At 41.1% G+C, this 19,573-nt stretch overlaps 1 protein-coding gene across 1 annotated transcript in view; it reads left to right on the forward strand.

Annotated features, from left to right (window-relative positions):
• LOC113122688 (zinc finger protein ZFPM2-like) overlaps positions 1 to 19,573 on the forward strand; it is a 91,163-nt gene that overhangs the window by 22,441 nt on the left and 49,149 nt on the right. The window contains exons 2-3 of the mRNA XM_026294183.1: positions 9,265 to 9,423; positions 16,422 to 16,523. Of these exons, the coding sequence (XP_026149968.1) occupies positions 9,265 to 9,423; positions 16,422 to 16,523 (261 nt within the window). The remainder of the gene's footprint in view (positions 1 to 9,264; positions 9,424 to 16,421; positions 16,524 to 19,573) is intronic.

Below are 19,573 nucleotides of genomic sequence, written 5' to 3' on the forward strand. Positions count from 1 at the left end.
TTGATGTATTCCATTTCTGACCTAATTTAAATCCCTGCCAACAAGCTCATATGCATACTGTACATTTGCTAAATTACAGAGTGTAAACCTTGCCTTCTCACAAAGACAGGTGTAAACATCGATGCTGTCATAATGCACCACCAGTAAATATGATAACCATGCTATGCTGCAATAGAACACAAAATAATTTGGACATCATTTTGATGCTGGAGGGGCCCAAGGGAATGCCCTCCAGAACGAAGGTGGCCCACTGACATGCTATACATGCCAAGATATAATTATGGCTGCCTGTCTTTGTTCCTCCACACTTGTTCTCGGAGCACTAGTAATTTGTTTGTGATATTTTAGTATTCTTTACGATTGAGCTATTCTCTGTGGACTTGAGTATTACATGGGTGAGAATGAAGATGCAAAGAACCTGCTTAACTGCCAGATTCTAAGTTCAAAAACTGTGGAAATGTCATAACAGCAATGTAGATGCTGATAGGAGATGTTATTTGATGAAGCCTGATTTGGGATTCTGATACATGACGAATCCTATTCCTTTCAATTTTGGGTGCTTGCTCCAAGTGTCATTGCTGGATATCTGTGTGGGACATTGCCGATAATAAGGGGCAGTGCCAGAATATCTTTAGGGTATGCAGTGTGTTGAGCTGCGGTTTGTTGTCATGATAATCCCCTCATTTGTAATGTCGGGATCAGCAGGTTACGGCTCTCCACTTGCCTGCCATGTCAAGACTTGGGACTGGTGCGGTGGATTGTCATTTCTGAAGCAATATTTTGACAGCGCCTTCACTTTACTCGTATGCTGCTGCACAAAGGTCAGAGCTGTGCCACTTCCATTTACTGTGTGTGAACACTCAATCCCTGAGGAGTGGAGCTCTCTACATGAGTCTATCTTTCTCTCTCTTCTCTCTCTCTCTCTCTCTCTCTCTCACACACACACACACACACACACACACACACTGTCTTTCTTTCTCCCTCTCACCATTTAACTCACTTGTTTTGGGAGATGGATGTCAAGGCTAGTCTCACACAGAGCTTTATAGTGGGTCTACGATTCCAAATTGAAGGGCAATTACAACTTATACACCTTTATAATAGAGTGAATAGAAAAAGGCAGTTCTTTTCACTTTAGCTCACTGTGATGCCTGATTTTCTCTCCTGCCATCATTCCAATTAGTGTATCTCAAAGACAGCCACCTCTCCTTCAGTCAGTGCTGTTCATGCCTGCTTTATATCTCACACACTGCTGAGTATTTTTTAAAAACATAGTCTGGTATGATTGTTGCAACAGCACAATGTCTCAATGGTGTAGCTGTCATCCATTCCCCTATGTGCTCAGTGCCACTCCTCAGACACCGAGGCAGGTTATGTCAACCAAATAAGGCAGTTGTCAGTAATACAAAAAGACATTGTTGCTGGTCCATTGTTACCTGCTCTGCCAGCTATCATAAAGAAAATGATGGAGTGACGGTGTTTTGGAGCGTGTTGCAGCTCCAGTGCCCCAGGGGTATTATGGGTGTAAATCTCCCTCACACAGTTCTGCTCCAGGCCAGGGAGAGCATCATCATTAGCCGGAGCAGATGGAGGAGCTTCAGCACTGTTTTCCTTTCTCTTCTGTCGGAATACACTGCCGGAATCTGGTTTCATACAATGCGAGTGGATATGAGCAACAGCCAAGTGCAGACAATAAATGATGAAATCCACATGAAATCAGATGAAAGCAACAGTACACACAGAAGACAGTCTGATTCATCATTTATTCGTGAAGTGATGATAGCAGAGATCGGGCTAAATACTGTGTGTAGGTTAGTGTTCTTTTGTTTTGGTGCAAAGGAAGCATCATTCATATGGGTTCCCAATAATAATGACTGTGAAGACTTGACAACGACATTGGAGCTGAAATGATCATTTACATTATCAACAGAAAATTATAATTAATTCAATTTAAGTTTTACTTTGTTTTTTTTTTCTTTTGCAACCTGAAATTACATATTTGAATTGATATTACTGATATTGTCTCAATCTGACTCAATCTGCAAAAATGGATTAATAAAATTACAGCTTTTACAGATTTTTACAGTACATTAGAGCAGGTGACCAGTATCTGCTGTTTCCTAAAAATATCAACCTGATGTAAGAGTTTAAGCCTAAATCCAAGCTGCTGATCATTGCAATCATTTATCAATGAAGAGTATTTATCTCCAGCAGCCACTAGTTCCCCATTGATGCAGCAGTATTTCACAGTGTGCTAGAGGCCTGCTATCCTGAGAGCATGGTTTGTGTGTTTGTGTGTGTTTTTGTGTGTGTGTGTGTGTGTGTGTGTGCTGTCTGATGCACAAGCAGAATCCTAATCTTCCAGCAAGTAGCTTCACATGGCCAGAACCAAAATTAGGAGGGAAGCTGGGGTGGGGGGAGGGAGAGGAAAAAAAGCCCATCTCGGTCTGTGTTTTAAAGGACAGTGCTTTGAATGTCATTTGACAATTTCCTTTTAATTAGAACTAATTTACAGAAAGATGCCCACCAGCTAATCTTTACAGGATAATTAACTTCTATTTTCTTTACTTTTAATTAAAAAGTGGAAAAGATTTAGCTGATCCATAAAGAATTGTTCCTTTGAAATGTTCATCAGACTTCACACTTCTTTTGGCATTGGTAATATTTAGATCCTATCTGATGCTCAGTCTCCACTGAGTTGTTGCAATGATTCTCTCCCCCTTATCCGAGGTATTAAAAAGCTGAACTATCAATAGTAGAAATAGGAACCAGAGGCAAATTAGAATTGAATTAATGAAGAATTTGTTGCAAAAGGAACCCCACCCCACCACCCATCCTTTATAATACTGGAATGAAATTGGCATCTTAGATATATCCATTTCATAGAAATTCCTTGATGGGAAAATATTGTTTTATCTACATTATTTGATACAGTAATAATTTTTTCCTTTTCTGAAGGAGCTTCATTCAATTCTTTGAAATGATGCTCAACTAAAAGCTAATTGTTGCAGAGGCAGATTTAGCATTTACAATATTTTATTTCAATCACCGCAGACTTGCCGGCCACTGAATGTGATGAATAAAATGCTTTCAGGTTAAACAGCAGCATCTTATTAGGCACTTAGCACACACTGAAGTGCCTGCTGCCTCCACAGGATGAAAACTCCCTCAGCCTCATCAGAGCTGCTGAAGAAAAGTCTTTTCTTACTACTGTTAGCACCTTCCAACAGACTTTACTTAGTGGAGATAAAGTGAGCCAATATGAGGTGAGTGTGCTGTAGACAGAGCCTCCACTCGTCTGCAGGCGAGCCAATGGCTGAAGATGGATGCCCCCACTTAACCATGATAGCTCCCTGGAGGAGCCTCACTCAATGGCTTCATTAAAAGTGAACATTCTAGTGAAAAGCTTGCTTATAAACCACTAATTAAGACCACACATATTTTACCTGCTTTGTTTCAGCTGTCACATTCGGTGTAAAGGCACATGGTTAACTTTTATTTCCTTATAAGTAACAGAATGACACTAATAAATCATTCAGCCAGAGGAGATGCGAGGACTTAAATACAGCATACTGGTCATTTTAACAGTGTTTTAATCTGTTTGTTGCCCCGGCAAAGCAAATGTTAGCCTGATATAGAGGAAATAGAAAAGCCCATATTACCTAGAGGACAAGCTTTTTGATTTTTATGGACCAAAATTTGTACCAGTGTCCACCTCCGTGTGTGTGTATATGTGTGTGTCTGTAAGCTCTGGAGGGACGAGTAGAGGCAGTAGAGTGAAGCAGGACCCAGCTAACTCCACAGAGAAACTGGCTGGCATCTGCTGAAGCCCTCGGGCATGCTCAGAGGTGCCTCCAGCATTTTAATGGCATAGTCAAATGCCAGCATGTTTTCATGCCATTCCAATTCAAATTCATTGGATAAAGAAGTAAGAGCATGTTATTCCCCTTCAACAGTCCAGACAGAAACACCGGGCACAACAACACAGGGCTTAGCAACTTTGCAAACATGCTGGGATCCAACGTTGTGTCTGATTGGAATAAGATACTCTGCAGAGTTATGTTAACAGCATTTGAAAATATGAACAAAAATAAAGCATAACATTGTTCCGCACCTGGGTAACACTTTCAGCAGCTATGCAGCCAGTGATAGTGACAGTGATGCTTTACCCAGCCAACGGGTGTGTTCCCTCCTACTGCACAAAGCATGAACGTGCAGTAATGTAAACTGTGTGGGCCGTCTAAATATATGATGTCATCAGATTACACATAGATGCCTTGTCATCTCAAACCTCAGAGAAAAGCATGTGTTTCCATGTGTGTATGTTTTCCAGGGATGTGAATGCATCTATTCACACACCCCCTCCACCTCCCCACTCCCCATGCGCCCGGCCATGAACCCGCTCTCCCTTTTCTTTCACCACAATTTCCAGGCGAGCGTTGGTGCTGAGTTTTCAAGCAGTTTGTTGACTGTTGATTGTAAGTGCCAGAATTTAGGAAGGCAGCCATTTCTAATCATGAGAATTACATTGCTTAGCAACCGGAAAATCAAGTTAAACAATACCATCGCTTATTCTTGGTCACAGACTGCAGCTCTGAGAACACATCAATCTCTGCTGAAGCTGTTCCATGCTCCTCCCAGCACACACTTACACACAAGCTGCCATTCACAGACAGTATATTAATGGTAATTTTCTTTTGACTTGTGTTACAGCCTTAGCTTCACATTTAGTTTGATCACAGTGAACAACTTGGAGAAAGGTTCTTTTTTTTGTAACATTTATACAGTACGAAAAAAATCTTTGAAATGAAAAATTCCTTTGAGGGTTCCTGTAGCATATTAAGCTATTAAGAGTTGCATAAATGGTATCTATTTCATTACAGTGATCAAGGATTAAATTAGAGGCTTGAGCCCTGTAACATACACACTAAGTCTCCTCCAAGACTGAGGAAGCCCTCTGCTTCCCAAAGGTCATTATAGCTGAGGAGAGAGTATGGCCCCCAGTCTCCCCTCGCCTCACTCCGCCTCCTTCTCTTTCTCTTTTACCTCACACTTCCCAGCCCTCTTAGCAAGATGAGCTGAAATTGTTTTATTTTCACACTTTGCGGTCAGCGTGTTTCTCCGTTTCCTTTCTCCAGCTGTGGGGGTAAACATATGAATGTGTATCTTAGTCTACCTGGCTCAGGGTGTAGAGCTACTTGCAACCCGAGACGAAGTCTGTATTTCTACATCTCCTCCCCCACAGAAGTTTGAAGAGTCCCGCAGAGCATGTGTGTGTTCACCTGGAAGTGAGGAAGGCCCAGTATCACTGTTGGCACAACGGCAGAGACATAGAGAGCAGAATTGGCAGAGGTTGAGCCGTGTGGCCCTGTTGGATTTTAGGGCTGCATTATGCATTCATGTTTAGTCTCAGGTGCTACGTTTTATCCCCAGGCCAGCTTGGACACATTTTCAATGGACCTTTTGGATGAAAACCTGTATAGGTGGGAGTAAAAATGATTTCCATGCTTATAGAGATCTGCCGCTTTGTTCTGTCAGATTCAATTACCTCACCTCTAATTAGGGAGCTATAGAGGAGGCTGGGTTTGTGATCCACACATCACACTGTGGAGCCTGCTGATAATGTGAGGTATCGCTATCACAGCCCGGCCACAAGCTCCCCACATTGCAGACGGCTGAAAAAGCATGCCATGAAATTAGCAGTCACTCAAACAGTTTTGCGCATGCACACGTTTGTTTAGAGATCGTCTTTTTTTAAAGTGAGTTTGTGAGGGAAGGTTGACACATCTGTGTGTTTTTTCATTTTCTGTGTTAGTCCACTGAGGCACACTCTTGTACTTTACAGACTGTTTTCCTGAAAGATATGCTCCTTCCACCACCTCTGTCTGTGTTCCTCTCTTCCCTGCTCCCCTTCCTCTGTGACTCATTAATCCTCTGTCCATCATATGGTCTCAGAGTATCACCCCATTTTATAGACTCGGCGGGGGCATTACCATATCCCTCTCTGGAGCTCCACTCCGCATGGCCGATCCCTATCAGACAGAGGCCATGCCATGAACAAAAGAGTGACTGTGATCAAGCCTGCATTCAGCTACCAATGTCTCCATTAGTATTGGCTGCTCCTGGCTGCTGCTTCTGCTGCATGACTGTTTGAACAGTGCTGAGATTTCTCTCTCTTGTCGTCAGAGGAAGAGTCTGATGAATGTGGATGATACAGTTCAGGGTGAAGGGTGTGGATGACAAGGCTGTATCAGTGCAGGGACACTTGGACATTGAGTCTGATTGAGAGGAAGTTCAGGCAGGGTGCAGTTTCCTAAAACATCCCCATAAAACTGTGCAGCTATCAGTCTTTGTACTGGGATGATTTAAAAAATACAAAACAAAACAAAAAAAACTAGCTTTTCTCTAGAACAGGTGTCATGTTTTAAGTTACAGGGCTGATTATTATTAATCAAATGACTGTTTTTTGTGATTAACTCATGTAGATTAGCAATTCTCACCTTTTTTACTTGTCACATCTTAGATATAAATATATATATATGTAAGATATATATAATGCCACACGGACAATTTACCCTGTATATGTAGGATAAATTGTCTTTGTGGCACTAATTTGCTTATTTTGGCTTCTTCTATAAACTTTGAGAAGAACATTAGATTAGATTACACTGTAATGCAAGTGAGACATTTGCAGTAGGCTGAAATCTAAAAATTTGCTACCGCATCGAATCCCTAAATGTTTTCAAGTACAGTGGCTGTCTAAAATAGTGTTTTGTGCTGTTATGATCGGCTGTCATTTCTAGGACCACCTTCATTTAAACTTCCTTGGTTTTGGCTGTTGTAAAGACAGAAACATTTAAAGTGGACTGTGTTGTAGTCTGTGTGGAGAAGTTAAATGCAAACGCTCTCCGCAGTGTCATTGGCCATCTGAACTTCCGAGGAGGCTTGATAATGGGGTGAAGCGGCAGACATTCCTCTGGCCCAATTCGTCAGCATACCCTATAGAAATGCACCAACAAGCGCGGGTCACACAGTGAATGTGACAGGATTTTAAACAGTACACAACTAAATATAGCAGGAACGCCACTATCAGAAAATGAGTTAGGAGTGTGGTGCTAGTCGTTTAGAAAGTCATTATTCTTATCATTGCTGTCTCTGAAATAATTTCAGGTCTCTCTATGCAATGAATACTGTATAATAAACTAAACATGTGAGAATGTGAACAAACTTTGGTAATCTACGCGGTCCCCAAGAAGTAGCCATCAGACCCCCTTTAATGTCTCTGACTGGGTGGAGTATTTCATTTTTCCATATTCAGTAAGGCCTCCAGTATCTCTCCTTTAAAAATGCTCCATTTAGTTGCTATCTGTTAGAGTGGGGAAGTGAGATGCCCTTATTCTGAGTCTATTAAACCTCAATTCTATCTCATCTTATCTACCTAATCTTTGTGTCTTATTGACCATGAAGTTTATCTTTAATCTCCCTTTACCCTTATTATCGCACAGCACTGTAGGTCTATTTTCTGTGGTGCAGTAGCGCTGCTGTATTTTGCCAGCAACAGAGGAAGAATCGTTTAGTTGTACACACAGTTCTTATTCAGCTGTGTAATGGAATGTGTACGGAGTGTGTATATAGAAATGTAGGTCCCCACTTTCTTTCACACTGTCTTCAATTGCCTTGGCAGGAGCTTTTAACGCCAGTCATACAATCTCCCCTTGATACTGCGATATTTATCTCTCAGTATCATCTTAAGCAATGGTAGACTCATCGAGTCACTTCACGCCTCACTTCACTCCTCAGCGAATCAGCAGAAGGCATCAGATAAGATCATAAAACTGTATCCTAATTTAAAAGCAGCACTCTGCCTCCACAGTGTCTATTAGAGATCTGTGTGCTAATTCTTTTCATGTCCGCGGCTCCTGCAGATGTAGACTTCTACAAAGGAGTAATTTATAAGACTAATGAAAAGAGCAAACAGTTTGTGGACATCAGGGGGGTCTTTTATGATGCTTGGTGTGGGAAGAAAGAGAAACAGGAGAGGCACACCAGCCTCACTTTGTGAACTGAAATTAATGCTTTATTAAAGCTGAGAGAATCACTCCCGCTACAATAGAACAAACACATTGAAAGGTGTCGAGAGGATATCAGTGTACTCTGTTTGAGACCCAGGATGATGCGCAGAAGGCTGCAACATAGCTCATGTGTGACAGGCAGAAAATAAGACAGCATCCCGAGCTAGCAGGCACTGATGGCAGCACTTTTGATATGACTACTCAGTTTGAACACTACTCAAGAAGGAGATTTTATTCTGACAGTCACACAGGATTTTAGTTTGAAGTGCATTATTTAAAATATATACTAACTTAAACTTGTGTTCCATCACTCGTTTGCCATGGTAATTCATGTGCAGACAGGGGAGACATATTTGGTGTGAAGGAGAGGCATGCAAGATGCACATTATCTTAATAACATTCAAATGCCGAGTGAGATGTTTTTCAGAACTAATACAATTCAGGTAGCAGTGCAGTATTTCCATCAATGCCCTTGATTGAAGCAAAACAGTAATATGCAAATACCAAAAGAGATGTACAGCTACAAGCAAAACTCTGAAATCATTTAGATTTAAAGAAATAATATTGCACAGAGGGGGGAAAAATTAATCACACGGAAAAGTGTCTCCTTTAAGATTGCACTGGTGTATTACCCGGAGGCATGGAATGTAAATGGAAAATCAACATTGTACCCTGTGATAAGGCTAACAAATTAATAAAAGTATTTTCTTTCCCCCTCCCATGCTGATGCCTGTATGAAAAGTGTGGAAAGGAACTTTTTTTTTTCCGCTTCCCTCCATCTGTGTGGGGTTTTGTTTAGCAGGTAGCAGGATTAACATCAACGCTCACCTTGGCTGCGTGTCAGCTTTTTTTCCGAACTCACACAACCTCAAAGGGCTTTTTCTGGAGCTTTAATAGAAAGACCTTTTTGAAATATTATGGTAAATTAATATTGTATACTTTATTGACATGGCTTTATATTTGTCTACACTAAATGATCATGGAGTGTATGTACAGTACAGTGCTCTAAATCTGCTTTTGCATTATTGCGAGAAAGGAAAAGAAGCAAGGCAGACAATTGTTTTCTTGAAGCCTGAAGGATGTGATGAAACTGGTGAACATCTCTCTTGTGTGTGTGTGTGTGTGTGTGTGTGTGTGTGTGTGTGTCTGTGTCTGTGTCTGTGTCTGTGTCTGTGTCTGTGTGTTCCCTTAGGTCCTCTGGAGGATGGCCTGGAGGAAGAGGAGGAGGAGTGTGTCTCTGAGGAGAATGAGCTCTTGGCCAAAGACGAGTTCTCTGTGGAGGAGAACTTCACCACAGAGTTTGAGACTGAGAACATGAGCTGTGAAGACATGGAGTACTTCTGCAACAAAGGTGAGGGTCGCTAACTTATTCTACACTGAAACTGCAGAAACCATTTTCCACAAAACAGTGTACAGTGTTCTTTTTAACGCCTAATACGAGACAATATGTTAAGCAACCCTTGTGCCAAGCATCAAAGATAAGTCAAACTCCTGCCAATGGCACCCAATAAAATTCCTCACCATGTTCAAATCAAACCTGGCAGAACTTGTGTCCGTAAGAGAATTTCTCCTACATCACTGCCTTGAGTTGGAACTATCCATTTTGATATTTGATCCCAGCAATCTGCCCAAGAGCAGTGGTTTGATCTGAGAGGGCGATGGCATTGGCAGCACCAGCTCTCCCTCTGTGATAGTGCTGCGAAGGTGTGCTACGGTACACCAATGCACTGGAGAATGTAGTACATCCCTTTGAGCCGGCGCTAAAGCTCTGTGGACACTCAGCAGCACCTGCTACTGCTCGGAGGTCCAGCACTATAAAGCGCCTCAGCATCGCCAAATGCGCCCAAGTCCTCTTTGAACTCCAATTCAATTAGATTGCTTCTTTGTATGTTTGTTTCATTTCGGTCACACCTTGCCATCACAGAAGCTAATTTGTGGTCTGCTCCAGGTTACAGTGTGAAGATGACAGACTTGCCCCACCTCTCTCTACCTAACTCCCCTTCACCCCCCACCTCTTTCTACCCCCTGGTTCCATGGTGCTCACTACCCCAGGTGTCCCTGCTCTTATTGGCGCATGGTTGCCATAAATTTGACTTTTTAATGAAGAACCAGCGCTTTGAATGTCTGCCTCTTCTTTCTCCTTTCAAAGAGAAAATTGTTTAGAATTATTTTTTCACACTTCTAAACTGATGTGCCTCGTGGGATTACATTACCGAAGAAAAATAAATCTTTCATGTTTCAGGTAGGCTATGCCCCAGTAATCGTATCAATAATGTTTTCCTTTTGTTCTCTGGGAAAAGTTGAACGGCACAATTGTTCGGAAATTGCAATTACCAGAGACGCCTCGTTTGCTTTACCCTTTGTCTCTTTCGTAATGTGTCCTCATTTAAACTTCAAAGTACAATGTATGTTCTCGTAACAACCCAGTAGCTACGCAATAGATGGTGCAGTATACATTGTTGGCTACGGCGAGAAAAAAAGTACAACTTCTTGTAAAATCTTCAAAGAACCTTTTCAGAGCAGTTAGATATTTCCATTGTTTTGAATAAAACCATGTAAGGAACTGGGCCTCAAATCTTCTTTCCATTCCCCATGTTTAGGAATAAAGTCAACACTAAATAGCAATCCGAAATGTCAAATACTACTTTTCTGGTCCTTATTACTTTGCTATCTAAGCTTAACAGTAGCTAAGTCTCCCATTGCCTTCTAAAATCCAAATGATGTACTATCCACACTTCTTTTTTCCTTGTGGCAAGTTTGTGTGCAATCATCAGGTGTAGCCATTTTCCCCATGATCCCTTCCTCAATTAGATCTATTTAAAACTAATGTCAGAGTGGCTTAAATTTACCCCACTTATGTGAGACTGCCATGAATTAAATCGGACGCAATCCTAGCAGCATTAAATGGTTTAAGTGTGTTATTCCTCGACTATAGGAGGAAAAAGAGAGCCCCCTTGATTAACTAAACCCTCTCAAATGTGATGGCGTGCTGTAATTAGCCCTGTGCGGACTTGAACGTGGGTTTTAAAGCAGGCACTCATCCCATGGCCTTTATCTTCTGCTGCTTTCCGGAGAATAAGGTCTCCCGTGTAAGGTTCCTCCACTGAGCAGTGACTCTCTGGTCTTAGCTTAGCCTTGTATCTGTGTAGTCACTCTGAAATGGGCTTGTCAGGGGGACCTAAAACCTCCATTAAAAGTTTCAGTCTATAATAGGTATTAAAAAGCTGTAGGAACACAAAGAGGAGTACCAATTTTCATTAACATATGAAGCACTTATTAACTTTGATCAGAGTGCGGTGAAGTAGCAAAGCCGCTTAAAGGCGCAAAGGTCAAGAAGTTGAATGCCACCAAAGACTCAGGCATTTGCCTTACCCTTGCAGAAAAGGGAGTCCCCAGATAAGTGCATGGAGCACCTTGATGTCCCATCTTGGCCTAAGATTTGGGAACCTCCAAAGTGGGTGATGGTTGACACCCTAACCTGTTTAGTTAATGGTGTCATGGCTCTCAGTGGTTTTTGGTGTCTCTCGATGTGGTTTGTAATATGCTGGTGGCATCACATCTAGAGGCTTGGTCCATGGTGTCAAGGTAAATCTCATGTATGCCAAACTGTGCATATATAATAATGTAATAATGGTCAGCCAATTCTGTGGTGTGATGTCTTTGGTGGATTTTATTTGAAGGATTTTCAGAGACCTAACATGATACAATTGTTGTATAATAGAAAAATAATAAGTGTACAAGAAATATGTTTTTCCTGCTTGATAATATCCATTTTATACCATTTTAAGCTTCAACTTTGCTAAATTTCAGAGGGAAACATTATTCACTCAAGTACATTTAGCTCAAGCTGCACTGCAGGTTCAGATTTAAGATACAAAACCGGTGACTAGAACCATTTTTATAGATCACTCAACCAGGCTGCACATGAAAAAGTTGCTGTTATATCTCAGCACTTCTTCTGTCACTACCTTTCTGGTCTTTAGGGGGGGGTCTTGAGCCCAAACCTGAGAACCACACATCAATATTATCAATAATAGCGAAATACCACATTGTGCAGACATCATCTACCATTAAATGCAAAGTGTCACTAGCAAAGAGTTCTTTGTCAGTGACACTCCAAACGAACATAGAGGATGTGGAATGAAGCAGCCTTTTACAATAGTGGAATCCCATAGAGAGGCAACAGTGTTTTAATACATGTAGAATTAGAGGGGACCTGCCTACCTGCCGAGTGCTCCGTGAGGAAAAAGCCACATGTCTAAAGAAATAACCTTGACTTTCCCTAGTGATTAAAACAGAATCTCACCTCAAACAACTTCTGCTGCTTGGTCAATTTCACATTTATGGTGTTCTGCTTGTGATGATGAACACACCGACTCCACAGCAAAGATTTATACAATATTGACACACCTGGCTCCATAATTTTAAGAAAGATACCTTTTTTTATACACTGAATGGCATCCTTTTATTTTTTTTACTGAAATTGTGAAATTTCACCTTGCTGTTTTACCCCCTCTTTTATTGTTGGCTATCTGTGAAGTTCAGCACAGGGTGTCGCCACAAGCTGTTCCCCTTCTCAGTTCCAAATGTTGTCTGATGAAAAATGACTTCCCTAGTTTGCTCTGACAGTAAATTTACATGTCATTTCACGTGTATCATTTCCTACATGTAAAACATCGCTTTGTAAAGTTGTATAACTTTTAATTTTTTTTCAGCTCAAACTGTGTAATTGTGAAGTTTTTCAAAATTTTTAACTGAATGTGAGTATTGGCACTGTTCCCCTTTAAAATTATAGAATTATAATGTAGCCAGAAACATTTTGCCAGAATACATGAGTGAAAGCTCAGTAGTCCATAGCAGGACTCAGCGCTGCAAATAACAAACCCACCTTGACCCTTCAAGTAACCTCTCAATGTGTAATTTGACTTGCAGCAGGCAGGGGCATACAGTAACAAACAGAAAGTGGCAGAATTAATTATGCCACTCTTTTTGTAACACAAAGTAATCAGAATCTCCAGCAACAGAAGAGAAAGATCTCCCTGGCTCTTTCGCCACAGCTGCCAGTGCCCAGAATGGTAAATGTGGAATTGTAATGCACAGTTGATGCTGGAGAATATGGGGAAATGCTAATTTGTGGTGCGATAAGATGAATCGAGTCATCCCTTTAGCCCCATTTGACTCAGTGGAGGAAATTAATCATTAATGTTTGTTAAGTATGACAATCTAACTGGGCCAGATCTACATGCTCAGAGACTGAGGCAGAGCGAGATAAAGACCCAGGCTGCAGACAGGGAGGAAAACTGCCAGATTCTGTAATGATGGGAATTTATTGGCATTTAAAGAGACAGTGGCAAGGCATTTCACTAATAGCCTCCCTCCAATGGAGTGCTCTGCCTGCTGCAAATTTCATGCAATTCAAACCTGTTTTTCAGATAGCAGGGAAGTCTTACAGCTATGCTTGACTTTGGTGAAAAAGGTTGCTTCCTGGAATTGACTTTATCTGTTGCAGCATAATCTGCATCAACAACCAAATATGCAATATCAACTGACTACCACTACCACTGCTGGAGGGACAGCAGCCATCCCACCTAATATTACATTCTGAAAATTATTGCAAGCTCCAACACTAGTAAGATTGTGATGGGTTTAGAAAAGTAGCAGTGGGTTAAAGTCATCAAGCCTCAAACTCGGTAACATATAGAACTTTGCAGTCCCATATATAGACTTAAAAATACTTAGACTCCATTTTGCAGAAATTGCAACCTGTCTCTAGACTCAGTGGTCAGGATTAGGGTGCTCTGAGCTCCTTAAAGTCACACATGAGAGATTGACATTTTCAAGGGCTTTCTTGGCAGAGACAATGCTAAAAGGGAGAGAAAAAGCCAATATGACTTTGTTGCTACCTTGCTCGAGGAATTGTTTGTGTAAATCGCCTATAAGCTTATTGACCTGAATGTGTGGCACGCTGCGTGTGACTGCGATTTGGCTAGAGAGCTGTCCTTTGATAAAGCAGCGATAGGGCTGATTTTAACAGCTCACTGGCTCCTCTTGCATGCCCGCCAACCCTGCACCCAGCAGGCCGCCTCGCCTCCCCAGCCCTCCCTGTCCCTTCTGTTCTCTTCATCCTTCTCTCACTCAGCCTTGAGTATCTCCATTTGATTGTGCAGGGAAAGGAAAGTAAGACAGATGTAAATTATGATCTAGGCGATAATGTAGAGGATGATCATTGGCGATCTGTCTGTCTTGATTAAGACTGCAGAGTGTTTCAATTCAAACAATGAAAACGAGACAAAGAATCTTTTTCTACATTAGGTCAAAATTCATATGCATATAAGGCCATAAAAATAGGTCTTCACATTCCTTGTATTTCAGGTTATATCAAACTATACTGTATATAAAGGAGTGCTGCTGCAGCACCTCTGCACAGCTTTCTTTTTTCTAGTGACATTTGTGCAGGAAACTTCATCAAAGCCCTGTGACATTGTTCCCTGTGAGGTTGCCTGGGCGATTGTGTTTAAAATGCATTGCAAACTGTGTTAGATAGAAGGCAGAAAATCCTTAATCACTGCTTAATTAAGGAATCATCTTGTAGCTTCATTTCCCGGGCTGTAATTAAACACTTCCAATACGTTTCGTTACAGGGCTTAACATGTTCGCCTGAGATCAAGGTAGTGCCTTTAATGTTATCTCGCCAGCTTTTTTTAAACTACGCTCCATTGGAAGGAACTGTTGATATACGCCTTTGTTATCCTCATCATAATACGAGCCTAGTATGTTAAAGAGGTTCTCCAGGCCCAACAATAAATAGTGGGGGAATTTAGTTGAGTGGGCTGCCTGATAATATACTGGAAGAGAGGAGGAGTGGGAGAAATCGCCAGCCCAAGCAGACACTTGCATAAGCAAAAGTGGGTCATAATGACCTCATGTACTGTAAGTAGGACATTTCTGCAGACTTCACTTCAGTATCACTTTTTCCTTCGTATACATCTCCTCTTTTAGTGCACGGCAAAAAGCTGACATCCTTTTGGCAATGTTTGATACCTTCTTTGAAGTGAGCCATGCCAAAAAAAAAAAGCTAAACAAGCATGGTGTGTGTGCTTGATGTGGAGATTAACCTAACTGAGGATGGACAGCGGTGAAGTGAAGTGGTGTGTGTCCTGTGGCAGTTGTCACTGGAAATGTGATAACTAACACTCTGAAATGCATTTTGGGTGGTGGTGAAGGGGTGGAGGGAGGGATACTGATGTATTAAACAATCTCATGACAACAGCATGTATGCATGACATATATTTGGTGATGGGTATGATTTTTAGTGCACTCTCTAACTCACATCTTAAGAAGTTGATCTTTTAAAATTTTCATATATAAATCTATACTCTATCCTTTTTTCCTTGTAAAGTATTTGGGGTGTAGTAATCCATTGTAGTAATCCAGGTCTGTCCTTGACCATTCACTATGAGGTTTAAAACATCAAAGGGATGGAAACGATATGGTGACAAAAGTGAGAGAAATGTTCGTCCACAAACTATCACTACATGCCCCGAGCAGGTTTTCCCAACTTTGGAGAGACACTTTGTGCTACCACTGTGTCAGCCACATTGGCATGGGATTTATTTAGAGCACCACACTAGGGGCACCTACTAAGCTCAGATTTATGGGCCTATAAACTTTGAGCACAAACTGTGCTTGCTGTAGACATGCAAAACAGTTTTTTTTTTTTTTTTTACAGTAGCATCTAAGAATGCTCCACAAGCACTCTCAGTGTTAAAGCTGCACACTGAGAGGCGGGGTCTGTTTAACAAGGCCTTTAAGCACTTACATCCTGGAGAGAGATACCCAAATATCCCTTAGCATGGTCTGTGCGAGTCCTGAGACTGTAAATCAGCCCGACATCCTATAACACACATTCTAGCTCACTCCACAATAGATCAAACGGTAATAAATAGCCACCTCTCTCCCACACATTGCTTTCCTTCCTGTTCCATGGGGCTTCCTCCTGTTCCTGCAAGTACTCATGGGAACTCTTTTTTTCTTTTTTGTTTTTCATCAAACTATGCAGCTGGACCGTGTGAGCTCATAACAAATGTACATGAACAGACCTATATATACACAGAAACATACAAAGACAATAGCTAACACGGTGTTCGAATGTTACAGTAAAGGGTTTGAAAACTAAATGAAATTTGCTAGAATAATATGTCCATCACAGTCTCCCCTTTGAAAGGGTAGCACAGTCCATAATGCTGGGCTTAATTGCATTTGGTGTGTGAGCATTAAATGTAGACTGAGTGGTCCTCACTTTGTGTCTTATGTGCTTTACAGACCTTTTATGTTTTTTCTGTCTTGCAGGAGAGGAAGATGGCAGCCGAGAACCGGGAGAGTCAGAGATGGACAGTCAGGGCGAGAAGACCAGGCATGCTGCAGTGGTGCCGGATGAATGGGATGGCCCAAGTAAGAAAAGTCCTCATATCCTATTTCTAGATGGCAATCAAGTTTTTCTAACTAAACTGCAATACATGTTGCGTAGTTTGATGAGGAGGGCGCTGATATTTATATATATTTCTGGTTCAAATGTTGCAATGCATTATATCTTGTGTAGCAGCTATAGATGGACAAAATGAGTCAGAAGTCTGCACGAAATATAACCAGCTAATTTAACAGCACATAATACTTATAAATGCAATGAAGATGCAGCTTTTAAGAGAGTTTATTTTTTATCTTGTTTTGCCCCTTTTACCAAAACCAACTTCATCAAATTGATGGATAATACATTGAACAAGATACTTGCACAGCAATTACTGCTCAGCAATACCCTGCACCCACACTGCTGAACACACAAAATGTGACTCCTTTCAGCACATAAAATGACCTCAAGAATTTATTGCAGGTACATGAGTTTGTAAAAAAAAGAAGAAAAAAAGACAGAGCAAGAGACAGACAGGGAGAGAGAGAGAGAGAAAAGTGGATTTGGGCAAGTTGTGCTTGCTAGCATGAAGCCCCCCGGGGTGTGTATTTTATACTGACAGTGAATCAGTGTTATCGCACCTATCAGATAATGCATTTATCATTAAATTTCACATTTGCATTTAAATCTGGGGAAGGAAATGAGCATTGCTGGCTAAAGATAAGAGAGCTGGGACGACAGTAATAAACCATCACTGTGATCAGTCAGGAGACAGGGCTGAGGGGGTCAGCTCAGAACTATGCAGGCCATGACAAAAAGAAGGCATCATATGCGGAAAAAGGCCCTTTTGGGCGAGAAAATGCTGAGCCTAAAAATACTGCTTTGAAAAGGAGGGATGGATGTTGCATGACTAGATGTATGTCTGTAATTATGGTTCCCCGTTCTACTTAGCCATCAAAATAAGAATTGGAGGCTCAGAAACACACTGCTAGACAGGTAGCAGAGGGAGAGGAGGGAGACGTGTGAAGTGTCTCTAGCATACAGTGGGGACGGCTGAACTGCAGAGGAGGTGATGTTTTACTAAACCACAGCCTGAGTGGTTTCAAGTTATCAGGTGACATCCAGTTTGAGGACATCAACACTGTGTCCTAATCTCTGCTGTATTACAAACTGAAAAATGGCACTTAGCACATGGCTGCATCCAACTTAAAAGAAACTAGTGCTTTGGTTTATGTCCTGTAAGCTGGAGTTTGGCAGCCTGGACTATCAGGGAAACACAACATGTTCATAATCAACCTGTTACCACTTATGTAAGTTTCTCAACATCTCTATGATATACCAACCAATTAGTGAGTGACTTACACCAAGGCATTCATGCCCCTCCTCTGTTTTCTCAATGGACAGCATAGAGTGGGCAGAAATTAATCTTGGTGCATAATAATGCCATTCACTCTCCCATCATGGCTGCCATGAAAGGTCATTTCCCTTTTTAATTTTTCCTATTGTGCTGGAAAAGTCAGATGGGCATGTTGTAATTTGACTAAAGAGGGGAATCAGACAATCAGATAGGAACATTTGAAATGACATGACTTCCTGTTCAAAGCGATTAAAAGCAAATTTATTTAGTTTGAGACTGTCTACCCTTTAATCTCTTTGTAAATGTTCAGCATTCAAAAGTTCTTTGTTATTCTTTGGCTTAAGTTTAAGCAGGTGTGATTATGATCACCAACAGATAATTTTTAATCACTGCGCGTGTGCATCTGAATAGGATGTGTAATGGCCGTTACATAAAAAGAGAGTGAAGCCTTTTAATGAGGTGGGCTAACTCGGAACATGCCCACCTGCTTTGGTGATTCGATTGAAGCACCTCCATACCGTTTCCCTTTTGCTGAGTAACAACAAAAGGCTTTACAATCTACATCCTGTAATTGAACATTTTTTTTGTCCCTGCATTTCATCTCCACTTTAGTTACTCATGTCAAGTGCTGTCCACGGTTGCCCCCTGTTCTCTGATTGTCTTTCTGCCTGGAACAGCAGAGAACTGTGCTGAATGACTCACTATTAATCTGATAGCTGGCTCTTCTTCTCTGTTGTTCAGAGTGCTGGGTCTCTGATGTGGAACACCCAGCGAGTTCCCTTTTCTCTCCCCTCGTCTCTACAAGTATGTCCTTAAGCAAATCTGCACACTGATCTCCTGTCTCGTGTTCGTTTCTCGTCACGGATGTTTTGCAATCAGCCGCTGATTCGGGAGATAGTGTGTTATGCTATTCTATTCATTTTTATGGACTGGCGGTGATAGGAATCTGACTCTCATTCTTTCCCACTTGCTCTCCTCAAGGCTAATTGGGAATGGTGTTAGTTAGCAAGCTAACTCTGCTAATGAACTCTTCTCATCCTTATCTAAATACTTGCTCATGTAAACCACACCCTCTCATCAGAATCTAGGCTTCATTAAGAGCACTGTAAGTGTGATCATTTCTGCAAGTAGTGTCTATTCTTTAATATAGCACTATGTTCAGTGTGGTAGTCATTTATTCATTTTGAATCCATTATGATAAACTAGTAAACCATATGATATGATTACATTTATTATGTACTAAAGAATGCCACAGTGGTTATACTAACAATTTCTTACAATGCAATACAACTTTATTCTCAACCATAGAGGAAAATCATCTGTGACTACACTTTTGCAACAAACATAAAACACTGTAGTGGGAATGTGACACACACACACACACACACACACACACACACACACACACACAGTAATAACCAATCTTAAAAGGTCATGCCCTGATTTTACTTGTAACATTCAGTTTACTTGTCATACAATGGGCCACTCAAATCACAGTCACTCACATTTGACCATTCTTTTCGAGAATTTGTCCCACACCTCAATGAACATACACCATCAAGTTGATTGACGGCTCCATTTAACATGTAGAATATTAGAGATAACTTCATACAAACATTGATTTCAATTAAAGTGATCTTTATTTTGGTCTCTGACCTACAAAAAAAAAACACCTACATAAAGCAACAATATCTGTAATAAGAGCAAAGTTCACTTTTAATAGCAAAGAAATTTTGCATT

This window comes from Mastacembelus armatus, chromosome 16 (assembly GCF_900324485.2).
Source record: "Mastacembelus armatus chromosome 16, fMasArm1.2, whole genome shotgun sequence".
NCBI classification, from domain to species: domain Eukaryota; kingdom Metazoa; phylum Chordata; class Actinopteri; order Synbranchiformes; family Mastacembelidae; genus Mastacembelus; species Mastacembelus armatus.